Source organism: Polypterus senegalus, chromosome 1, assembly GCF_016835505.1.
Source record: "Polypterus senegalus isolate Bchr_013 chromosome 1, ASM1683550v1, whole genome shotgun sequence".
Taxonomy (NCBI): domain Eukaryota; kingdom Metazoa; phylum Chordata; class Cladistia; order Polypteriformes; family Polypteridae; genus Polypterus; species Polypterus senegalus.
The window spans coordinates 221748606-221761751 of record NC_053154.1 but is presented as its reverse complement, the minus strand read 5'-3'; the positions used below and the strand labels follow the sequence as shown (position 1 = coordinate 221761751).

Below are 13146 nucleotides of genomic sequence, written 5' to 3'. Positions count from 1 at the left end.
ATCTAAATTCATCTTGTTCAGATTATTTGTATTGGATGGACTAGTCCAGTTTTCTTGTAGTAACTTACCCAGAAGCTGCTATCCATCATGAATGCTGCTGTACCTGCTTGTCATGTTCTCTCTGGTTACCCCTTGGAAAACATCATTACTTCACTTGCTTCATTGACTTTGTCAGCGCTGTTAGGATCTATTCTTAAACACCTCTTCTTCCCAAAACGGCTATGTTGTTCTTCAGTCTGCCTCATTACTATGCTTCATATTTCCTTGACTCCCTAAATTTGGTGATTCTGACATCTTAAATTGTGGAATAAGATTTTCTTAACCATCAGCACTGTTTTTTGATTTTGCAGAAAACTTTTGAATCAAATCATACTCTGTTTGATGAAGGCTGTTAATTCCAAATTGTCAAGCGTAATACATTTAATGCTTACGAATTTGTTTTGTGCTCGCATATGCTAAATAGAGGAGTGTTAGTTTTATTACAGATCATAAATAATTTCTGTTTTGAGATCTATGTGACTTTCAGTAACAACTTTCACTGCCCGCCCAGCTACTGGTAATGCTGCCAGTAGTGACCCGGTTGTGGCTGATAAAGAAGCCATTGAGGGTGAACGGGACGGCGGGGGTAGCATTGTGGTGTGCCTCGAATGGCTGACTGTTGAATTGGGGTTGGGCGATTCACTACCCACCTTTGGCCTCACCGTGTTCATTCTCGGTGGGTGGATGCTGCAGGCAGCATATTGTAATGGAGGTGACTATGTGGTGGGCGAGTGATGAACCCTCCCCTCGCCGCCCCCATTCATGCTTATAGCAAGCCTCCGTGTACTGTTACACACATAGCAGGAAGTTGTCTCTTGTCAGTACATCAAACGTGTTGACAGGTGCCTTCCTGCTGTGATAGCTGTGCAGAAGAGCTCATCTTAACCTTTTGTCTTCACCCTTCAAGAATGTCTCTGAAACACAAATCCGATGCAAGTGCTGGTGATATAGTAAGGAAGAGATAAACCATCATGATTGAAAATAAACTAGAAATAATAAAAACGTCAGAGAGGGATGAAACTCCATCATTCATTGGCAGAACACTTGGTTACAGTCAGTCAACAACAGCATTTATTGAAATAATGTACCTGTTCCGACTTGCATACAAATTTAACTTAAGTACAAACCTACAGTCCCTATCTCGTATGTAACTTGGGGACTGGCTGTATATATGGGAATAGTATGAAATAGAAAAAGACACTTGCGAGGGATGTTCATTTTGACAGTATTGATTCTTCCTGCTAATGTGAGATGGGAGGGTAGACCATCTCTTCCCATTTTATTTTTTATTTCATTTAGCTAGCAAAATTTTGTTGATAAAGATCTTTATATTTACTTGTGATGTTAACCCCTAGGTATTTATCTGCTAAAATACAATCAAGGTGTCCAGTCTAATATTGTTTGCTAGGGAGTTCACTGGAAAAAGCATACTTTTTCTCAAATTAAATTTGAGTCCAGTTATCTTTGAAACTCTGCTAGTGCATGAAGGACTACTGATACAGATGTTTGTGTTTCTGATATATGCAGTACCAAAGGGTCACTATGCTTTAAATGTTTTTCAGATATCATTTTTATTGCATGTCTGCTCCAGAATGAAATCTATTGTATATGTTACAGGCAATGTATGAAATGTAGGCATTGTGTAGAATGCCTAGGCAATGTATAGAATGCCAAAAATTGGATGTCTAAGTATGAAACAATTAATATGTCACGCATTTCCTAGGCATTCTATGCAATGCCAAAAGAAAATACTTTGCCTAAATAGCATTTGTCTTTCTATATAATGCCTAAGTATTACATACAATGCATAGGGAAAGTATATATAATATTAAAATAATTTGGATATTTCATACTTTGCCTAAACACAGCAGGCATTTTATCCATTGCCTAGGCATTCTATACAATGGTTGCATTTCATACAGTGCCTGTAACATTTTGGTCTACTTCTCTGTGTCAGGCAGCTCCTATTTAAGTGATTTCTTGATTGAAACAGGTGTGGCAGTAATCAGGCCTGGGGGTGGCTACGAAAATTGAACTCAGGTGTGATACACCACAGTTAGGTTATTTTTTTAACAAGGGGCAATTACTTTTTCACACAGGGCCATGTAGGTTTGGATTTTTTTTCTCCCTAAATAATAAAAACCATCATTTAAAAACTGCATTTTGTGTTTACTTGTGTTATATTTGACCAATGGTTAAATGTGTTTGATGATCAGAAACATTTTGTGTGACAAACATGCAAAAGAATAAGAAATCAGGAAGGGGGCAAATAGTTTTTCACACCATTGTATACACTATTTTAATTGAAGATTTCACATTTGAGATTTAACAGCCAGACTTAGTATCAAGTTGTTTGCATTGTAGATGTCATGTTTTTCAAAAAGTGTTCATTTAACTGTTTTTTCCACCTTGTGAGCATTTGACACCGTATGAAGAGAGTATCATTTTGATCCCATAATCAAGTTTATTTTACCTAGTTTGTACATCATTTGTATCTAATGTTTAGGCCATAGAAGGATTCATTTATTCTAGTCAATGTATGTATTAATTTGATTTTTATTTCACTTAAACTTGTGCAGTTTTTATTATGTTAATCTAGAAATCCCAAGTATGATTTATTTACATTGTAAGAATTTAACCTATTTGAAGAAAATTCTTGTATTGCCCCAGGGCTTCAGATAATGGTGGTGTGTTGCGCCTAGAAAAATGTTTAACTTTTTTGTATATGATTTGTTGTGTTTACCTTTATCAGCTGTTTCTACAACGAGAGCGTGCTGCTGTTCTGGCAGAGACAGAAACTGATGATTTTATTAAGGATGCTCCAACTGCTCAGCTGGATCAAAGTGGAGAATGGCAAGAGACAAGTGGAGAGATCCAGTGGGTGGCTTCAGAAGAAAACAGAGATACAAATGACAAGGACAAGAAAGAAGAGGAGGAAGAAGAGCTTGATTTGAATAAAGGTAGTCAAGTTGATTACAAACTTTAGTTGTCATATTTTATTTTGACAAGATACTATATAAATGGCATTAACTGTATAAATTAGAGATTGTAAAGTATCTATTCTTACCATAGATTTTCATTGTTTCACCTTAGCTCTAATTGTTTGTCCTCTTCAAGCTATAATCACACATTGCAAAGTTCTGTAGCTCTTAAGAAGTTAGATTTTAACCTTAATCATTTTTAAAGAAACATTATTATTAAAATTATTGGCAAAATATGTATTTTTCACATATGCCTTGTATAAAGTATCTCTATCTCTATCTATCTATCTATCTATCTAAGCAGAAAGCCACAAGGATTGATATTAATACCACTATTTTCATTATTTATGGGATCTAGTGAAAATATACATTTTGTGTATAAATTGACTTTACAGTGCTTTGGTAAAAGATTGTCTTGTTAATCTAGTATCCCGATGGGACAAGATGGATGGATTTCTTTTTTTATATACTTTCTCATGTACGTAGTATAGAGAAAGTATAGGAATCATGAAAAAATTAAACATCGAGATTTCGATGAATCTTGACGTTTTTAGACCTTCCCGAGTCTGAAAATACCATTTTTAAAATTGTGTGTTTTGTGTAAACACGAAAATTTAAACACTTTGACCTACGTCAGTGAGACTGTGTACACCTTCTTTATATCAAAAATAAGGAATCCTATCAACCTTTAGGCCACTTAGGGCCACCGGAAAACTCTGGTTATAATTACAGATAGATGATTCACATTATGTATAGATACTTATAATGATAAAAAGCAAACGGATAAGAAATTTGAGAAAAATTACTCACCTGGAAGTAGTTTATTTAAGCAATCATCCCAATATTTTTGTATCATGAAAATATTAATATGTACACAATATTAACTTTCAACAGCTGCTATTAATTTAATTTTACTTTATACATCATTAGTTTAACAATGACATGTAAACATTGAACATGCCATGTAAATGTAAAGATGTAATTGGAACAATAACCTGCTATGTTCCAGTTGTGTTCCTGGTAATAAATTTAATTTTGATTTTTTTTTTTTTATTTCTGCAATCATTATCATAATTAAATGTAGCTAAATGCAATTTTTCTTGTAGCAATTTATATTATATAATACTAACACTTTGTTTTAAGGTGACTAACTCTTTTTACTTTGCCCATGATCTAGGTAATGCATATGTAATCATGAAAAAAATTCCACTATTGTTTTCAACCTCCCTAAGAGCGAAAATATTTTAATATTAAGTTTAATTTAAATAGAGAGAAATGACTGTGTACCGATATTATCAATTATACTTGAATTTTTTTTAATAGTTTCATTTGCATGGCTTCACTTTTAATTTCTTGATTTGCTCAAAAGAATTTTCTTTTTGTACAATTCTGAAACCGAAGATTCTTCAGCGAAGTGAGAAAAGATGATGCTTTGATAAGGTGGGGGTGGGAGGGGTTGCATCGGAGGTCAGGCTGGTTCTACCTAAATATGAAATATAATGCCAAACTTGTAATTTTATAAGAAGATTGTGAAGATAACCAGGAGTGTTCAATAATTTATCTACCTGCAGTTTATGGTGAGTCTGCCCAATCATCCTTCAAAATAAAATTTAGGAGCAAGCAGTTTTAAGTGGGGTAGAGAGTCCATTGAAGATGACCCTCACACTGGATGGCCTGTGGAAGCAACTTCCACAGAAATGCGCAAGAAAGTTGAGGATTTACTTTTCTCAAACAGATGAATTAAGGTTTCCTGAATAGCTAAAGAAATTGACATCTCGGAAGGAACAGTTTGGAAAATAATTCATGAAAAGTTGGGTATGTCAAAGGTCAGTGCAAATTGGGTTAAAGAATGCTGACGCTATGTCAAAAGACCACGAGGCTCCAGTGCTGTCAGGAGAATTTGGAGATGTTCTGTGAAGACCAAGTGAATTTCTTTCATCGTATGGTGACTGGAGAAGAGAACTTGGGTCTATCACTGAAATCCTGACTCTAAAATGGAGTCAGTGCAGTGGAAGAAGAAGTCGTCCCCCACCCTAAAAAAGTTCAAGACAGAAAAATCTGCAGGCAAAATCATGGCAGCTGTCTTCTGGGGTATTGAAGGACTTTTTCTTCTGGAGTTCATGCCACACAATAAAACCATAATGGGGAGAGTTACACCAACACAATGATCACTTTGCAGGAGTCAATCATGGAAAAAGACAAGGAAAACTCACAGCAGGCATGCTGCTTCTTCGCACCAGTTCACATGTCACTTCAATCACAGTGCTGCCATCCAAGAATGTGGGTTCCAGCAGCTGAACCATCCATCCTATAGTCCTGTCCTGTCTCTGTCAAATTATTTCCAGTTCTGAGTTTTGAAGAAATATCTCTGTAGACAGTGGTTTTCAAGTGATGAAGACATCAAGGTAGCGGTGACATCCTGGCTTGAAGGGCAAACAGAAGATTTTATTTTTCTTCAAAGGGTTAAAGGTAATTGCAAGAAAGTATATGGAGCTATCAAGGGACTATATTGAAAAATAAAACTTTTTTTTTTTTTTTTTAAACTCTTCTACTGAGGTAGATAAAATATTGTCCTTTGTTTTGTACAGAAATACATTGTGAATTATCTTCCTAAATTACATGTAGGACATGACACGGTGACAGATTTTTATTGGGGCTGTTAAATATTAAAGCTCATAGAGCAGAGTTGAATTCTAATCAGAAAAGTGGTATATACCTGTAGAGGGGAAGATGTTTGAAAGGAAAATTAAGGATGCAGAGAGATTTGTTAGTATTTGGTATAGGAATACAGAGAAGAACACACAGTTACATTGTCTTGCAAAAGTATTTAGCCTTTCAAGGTTTTAAAATTTTGATGTGAAATATATGAATTATAAAAAAACAGATTTTATCCCTTTATATTTATTTATCATGCTGAGTAAAAGTTTTAAAGGCCAAATTTAGTCAATAGTGCATATCATTATGTGAGCTGAAGAACTAAGGGCCTCAACAGTCACATTTTTTCATAACCCATTGTTCAGCAGAATATTACATCATCCCCTTAGCTGAAAACTGTGATTTGAAAATAATAAGTGAAGTTAAGACCGGTAATGTTCAGCACTTTTTTAGTAGCTGTATTCTTTCTACTAAAATGTTACAAACGTTAAACTTTGTAAAGATTTTATCAGCATCTTCTTACCTCTTGCTGCATTCTTTCACTTTTAAATTTAATGAAAGCAAATATAATCTTTATTTGTCCAAAGAGAAACTTGAGTTAAATATAAAAAATAAACAGGATTCAAATTTTGTTCAAAAGTCTTTAGATCATTTAAAATTCAAGTGTAAGTTTAGAACAGAAACAGTTACATGATTTTCAATTCAAATACAGTGTGTGAGGTTTTCAGAAAATTCAGCATGTCAACATTTTCACTGGAAGGCTCGCTCTATTCTTTAAACAAATGTGTCCTGCAGCTGGGAAAGATGTTCTGATGGCATTATTGTAGCTGGAAGGCAATGATGGGCCCTAACAATCTTGGAGAGTCCTTTGTAAGATTGCTAATATCCCCTTCAGTGATAAACATTGATAAGAAATCAACAGATTATATCTCTTACCTGCAAGGTTTTTTTTTCATCAATATATTAGGGCTGGGAATCAATTAAAAATTGCCTAAATCATAAAGTAAATATACACTTAATGATAAAATTAATGTAGAATCAGCAAAAATTTTTGAAAATGTAATTAATAGTTTAAACTTAATGACCTGAAATCTGACATTTTTAACAAAATACTACTTGAGCAAGTACAACCTTAACTTGATTGCCTTCCTAAAGGGCAAGTTGAAAACAAGGCCAATGTAATAATTCACAAATTGGTATGGCATATGAGACACAGACGAGTCAAAGTAAAATTAAACGATCGTAATGACTGTAGACATTGAATGCATTGCTAAATTTTTTTTTTCATGATTTTAATTGAAATCATTAGCATCTCTTAAACAGGCATTACCATCATTAACTTGATAATTTAATTACTGTATATACTCTAAAGAAGTGTTTGTCAACTGGTGTGCAGTGAGAGCTACCCAGGTGTGGTGCATAGGACCGCCTATATGTGTATAGGTTTAATGCTTTTGTGGTTGGTAGAATGTTCCTTGGTATTATTTGGGTTGCATAAAGTGTGCCGCCACAGATGAACAGCTGAAAAACACTGCTCTACCTACACCTTTGCTCCTAGCACGCTAAAAAAGTTCTGTTACCTACTTGGGATACTGGCAAATTAAATACAGAGATACTAAAGACTTATTTTGTTTTTTTGCCACTAAAAGAAAACTTATTTTACACGTATGTGATATGGCATTAATTAGATCTTCTTACAAAAACTTGACATGAAAAAAAGAAAATGTAATATTTACCTTTGCTGCTTTAGTATTGCTCCAGGACTACTATAAATTGTTCATGCTTATTATATGGCCCTTCCCTGATTGGATCCTAGTTATTGCATTTTCTCAGCCGCTTTGCTTGCCTTATACTTGTATGTTACTCTCAATAACATTTCCACCTTATCATTCCTAGCAAAATAATCTGTGCTTTTCGGGGCTTTTTGTAAGCCTAAATTAATGTCGAGCATGGAGGACACTTCTCCCTGTTTCCATCGATGCATGAAGGCCCAGTGAGGGTGAATGGCTACATCATACAAGTTTTTGACCATTTTTTTAAGGGTGGAGATGCTTTCATAAAACAATGTGAAATGCTAGTTTGGGCAGAGATGGTTTTTGTTTTTAAAATGTAACTTTTATTCAAAATGTAGTGATGTGGACATAGCCTTACTTAAAGTGATAATGTGCAGCCTTAATCTATGTGGATTTAAATTTCTTCCTAAAATGGGCAGGAACCGTGAAAAACACAGACTGAAATACTCTTAATTACTTTCAAAATATTTCATTTTTTATGGTGGCAATCTAAGTAAAATTGGAGTTCAACTATTACACTTCAGAAATGCCTGGTTAACAAATTAACCGTTCTTACTGAAACGTATAAATGGTTAAGACTAAGGTCATAATATGCTGACTTTTGCATATGCAGAGCTAGTGAGTAATCCATTGTGTAACAACTTTGAAGTATTTAGCTTTAATCTGTTGTCTCATTAAAATATACTGCTGCAGACTTGTATTTGAATGCTGAGCAGGACATTCTGCAGTTGACGTTTCCTGTACTCAACACCAGGTTGACTCTTCAGTTATTCATGTGTTTCATTTGTTCCATTTCTAAATTATATTTCTGCCTGTGGAACTTACAGATCATTTTTAAATGGGTAGATGTCATCAGTGGCTACTTTTTCCATACATAAGACATTTGCCTGTATATCTAATGATTTTGCACTGACTAAAGTTATCAGAAACTGATTTTAAGCTTACATTTTTATATAGCAGAATTATTTGCTTGTAAGTGTCCTTGGATTGCCCACAGTAGTCTCTTCCTCTTATTAGAACAGAAGTAAGGCTTTTTCAAAAATGTACATTTATTTCTGTGTAAGGAGTAGCCTGAGCAGATTTAGAGTGGCTCAAGATATTGTGATGGCATGTTCTCCTTTCTTGTTTTAACAGTGTGTGTGAACATATTTTAAAGAAAATAAGAATTAGGCGTAAAGTGCAATTTTCAAGTATTCTAGTCTACTATGAACACAGGATTTTGCATATTTCCTGTTAATTTTGCTTCAAGATAGAAAAGGGGACATAATGGCTGTTTAGTGCTTTATTTTTTGCAACAGATTTTAAAAGGTAAATCCCTATAAAGAGGTGTGGTATCTTAAATGTGTTTTTTTTTTAACAGGGTGTATGTTTAATGGTTTGCTTTTTATAAGCATGGTTAATACATTTGTGCCTACTTACTTTTATTGCTATTTATTCTCAGCTTTTTATTTTTTTAAGTATATTACCATAATGGATATGGCACAACTGTTTCAAATCTCTGTGTACATCTCTTGGATGGTGCTATTTAGAATGATAAAAGCAAACTATTGATTACTAATGTTTTTCAAAAATGTCATCCTGTTTATCAAATAATTTACTATTGTTTGTTTCAGCTCTTCAGCATGCTGGGAAGCACATGGAGGATTCCATTGTGGCCTCATACACTGCACTGTTACTGGGCTGTCTTTGCCAGGGGAGTCCTGTAAGTTTATTTTCGTGTACCTCCTATTTTTATGTAATGCACACTTTAGTGTCCTTAGTATTTTGTGTATATGAGGGGGTATTACTACTACAAATTATAAGTTTTGCTTTATATAAACCTGACGTTATTTGGAAAAATTAGCCTTTACTAAGAACATGTACTGTTACCGAAGCATTGGAAGAACTGTAACTTTTAGCCATTTGTACTTAAAATGGTTAAGTGATGCACATTGTATGTTTCACAATACAAACAATCTATATTTTTGAATCCATTTTCCACTCTGCTTATGTGTTGCATATACAATTAGACAAACTGAAAGCAACAAAGGTCCTTGTGGAGAGCAGTCAGCATTAAGTAACACATTTACCAAAGTGAGAAGTGAATACCTGTACCTGTTGTCTTGTGTTTTGTTTGACTTTTTATTTTTTTAACACTATTCAGATAGTTATTTATGGGTTAAGCATATAAGCATTTCAGGTATGTTCAGTGATGTAACTGTACCAGCTAGCAATTCTGTCTGATAGAATAGTGCAAACTTTAAACGTTTTGTGACATATTTAAACTGTTTCCAGAAAATGCCAGGGCTTTGAATTCTGGTCTAGTCTCAGTCTTTCTAATTATGTAATTTAATATGTGAGTAATGGTTTTAATTTATGGGTATTATAAAGTTTATATGCCATACTTAATGAAACATTGTATATTTTTTATTTTATCCAAGGTATGTCACAGTATTAAATACACCACTTGCTGTAGTGTTTTAAAAAAATACTAATTTAAGACTACTTGAGTATAACAACATGAAATTATGTAACAAAGCAGCTAAAATTTCATAAGTGGTCGTCTTGGAAACATATTGACATTTTTTAAGAGCTTTATGCACCCTGGTGTTTAAAAGCATTACTTTTTCATGTTTTTTGTGTAGTTGCATTATGTACAGTATGGAAGTTGTAAAGCGCATTGGTTACTATTCCTGGATGCAGAAAATAAGCTTAGACATATTAAAAAAAAAAAAAAAGCTTTATTTTTCTCTTGTAATCATAATTGTGTTTTCAGTGAAATTTGCATTTTGGGTGAATACTGGTATTAGCAAGTACGGATCATTGTGTCTGAAATTTGAGTCAAACTTGCTTTCTGCAGATGGAGAGGGTGATTTGATCTGTGCAACTTTGTGCTTAACTTAAAAAAAAAAAAAAAAAAGCTATGTGTATGTATATATGTGTGTATGTGTATTTGTATTTGTGTATATATATAATTTTACAAAGTAAAAATAGACACATTTTGAAACATTGTTGACATAGTTGACATAGTTTATAGTTACAACAGCATCAAGTAGTACACAAAGATAAGGCATGTGAAAAGAACAGATACTTTGTTAGTAAAATGCCGAAAATGTAATGGTACTACCTTTTTTTTTTTTTTTTTTTTTGTTTTGTCCCCAAGATGAGTGACTGTAAATAGATGTATTAGTTCCGAAGGTACAATAATAAAAGATAAAAGCAAGAGTAAAAATGACATTTGAAATGGCTTATCAGTAGTAGCACATCTTAAGAAACCAGCAAAAGTAATGTCTGGAAATTGCATAACACCGATTATGGTGTTGGCTCACAAATAGATTTCTGCTTGCTTTGATAGCACATAACGTCATTGATTGGATGTGAGTTGTAATTGCTTAACTTGGATTGTTGTTCGTGAAAACAACATTGCTTTCTAAAACCATTTCCTACACTGTCCAAATAAAGGAATGGAGGATTTCCATTCATTTGTGGATTTTTCCTCTACAATATCCCTCTGAGCATCCATCCATTTTCTAAGAAGCATAAAGGTCACGCATACCTGGCAGCAGTGATAACAGTTGCAGATAATGTAGCTGTTTGGTTCCTCTGCACCAGCGATAAAATAAGCTGCTCTATTTGTTAATACCAAATTAAAATTTATATAGCATTTTAACACTTCAGAGCACATCTCTCTAATAATACAAGTATTGTATTAACCGTCCTGCATCACAGAGACACGCAATACAAGTAGTGCCAGTCCAGTAAATGTTCCAATTCTGCATTTGTGCATAGGCTCAGCATTAACAAAGTCTGATCACTCATGTAGGATTCTTTGAAAACAGCTCAACAAAGGCTGTTTTTACAAGAGTTATTGAATAATGGAGTCATATAAAATTGACAGGTATGATTTTACACAAGAATTCTTGAAGTCTGCACAAATGCAAAAAGTGATTTGGACAATTAAAGCAAGCTGGGGTTTTGTAACATTTGAAATTTCAATCAGTTTGGTTCATCCATTAAATATTTGTTTTGTTTTGACCAATGGGTCAAATATAAATCTTACAGTATGATATGTTAGAAGCCTAATGGAGGAATTCTCTGACAACCAGCTTTTAAAAGCATGTTGTTACTTAAACAGTTTTAAAGAGTTTATTTAAATGAAAATACAGGGAGTCTCCAGGTTAAGAACACCCAACCTAATGACAACTAATACTTACAAACCTGACTGGCATTTAAAGCATATTAAATAAAAAATTTGAAGAAGGAACATTTATACTCTGCAATAGGCAACTGCAGAAGTGTTTGTGCTCTGATTAGGTGCACCCTGCTCTGCTTACAGTTCAGGTAATCGGTAAACGACACTTGGATTGCAGAATCCCCCCAGAACCCCAACCCCCTCATCTCCTTTTTCAAGTTTTCCTTTATCCTTTACATATAAATCTCACAAATATGCACTAACTTAAGGCTTCATTTGTAACAAGGCATTTAACTGTACAGTAGGTCAAATTGTCCATAAACTCATCACAAAGTGTACAGGTCATTCCAGTTGAGGCTTTGTGAGTCTGCTTTGGATGACCAGTACACACATTGTAACTGCCCTTGCGGACTAGCACAAATTGACTCATCTGCACACAGGCTCCGTAAAAGGTAGTGCTTCTCAACCCCTAAGTCACACCGTTCGTGGGTCACCTAAGTGATCTGCAGCACTGCACAATGTTTCCCTGTTTCGCTAAGGGGATGGTTTGCAATTGCTGTTAGAGGGTCATCAATGAATTTTAAAAAGGCAACATTGGGTAGCCAGATAATAAAGGCTCAGAGACACTGGTGAAAGAAAGGCAGTACAGGCTGAATGCATAAGAATTGGCCAAGTGGAGAAGCATCAGTCATAACAAACATTAAAGGCCAGTCCAGGAGTCAGAAAACATGACGCCCTATGAAATAATAACAAAATATACAGCAATATGGCATTATTACAGTGCCTAGATTTGGAATTCTCTTGAACAATATATTACCTATTGTCTTCCCTTGTCCCTTACACAGAAAATTACTGCTATATAAAAGCAAACTGCCATGCACCCTACGCACAGTTAGAAAATGATGTATATGCTAACTGCATCCCGCATATGCATTACACACTGAAAGGGAATATGTTTTGAAAAGGGTGCCCTGATCTATCTTTTTGTACAACTAGTCACTGCTTTATTAACAACGTGGTTACCAGAGATTTAGTGTAGTATTTACAAATAGCTATGATTTTTCTTATTTTATGTTGTATTTTGAACAGCCCACTTGTTTAAAAATCGACTTACTCATAGGTTTTGTAGTAAATTCGGGAAGAAGTTTTGTGTGTAATAACTCACAGTGTTCTTGAGCTTGTACAGAACTTCTAAATGTAACCAGTGATATACAGTCCTTTTTTTTTTTTTTTTTTTTTTTTTATTATAATTTATAAAAAAAAAACAATTTTGCTTCTAACACTACCCTGAGAACTTTCCACTGCCTCTTCCATTTAATAGGTATACAGGATGGGTGCCTTCCTGCTGTGATAGCGTGTATAGTGCTGTGCAGAAAAGCTCCTCTTAACCATTTGTCTTCACTCTTCAAGAATGTCTCGGAAACACAAATCTGGTGCAAGTGCTGGTGATACAGTAAAAAAGAGGAAAAACCATTACCATTGATAATAAAGTAGAAATAACAAAAAG

At 34.3% G+C, this 13146-nt stretch overlaps 1 protein-coding gene across 1 annotated transcript in view; it reads left to right on the top strand.

The window, feature by feature from the left end:
* waplb (WAPL cohesin release factor b) overlaps positions 1–13146 on the top strand; it is a 229923-nt gene that overhangs the window by 200748 nt on the left and 16029 nt on the right. Inside the window, exons 17-18 of the mRNA XM_039769232.1 lie at positions 2792–2999; positions 9082–9170. Coding sequence (XP_039625166.1) covers positions 2792–2999; positions 9082–9170 — 297 coding nt within the window. The remainder of the gene's footprint in view (positions 1–2791; positions 3000–9081; positions 9171–13146) is intronic.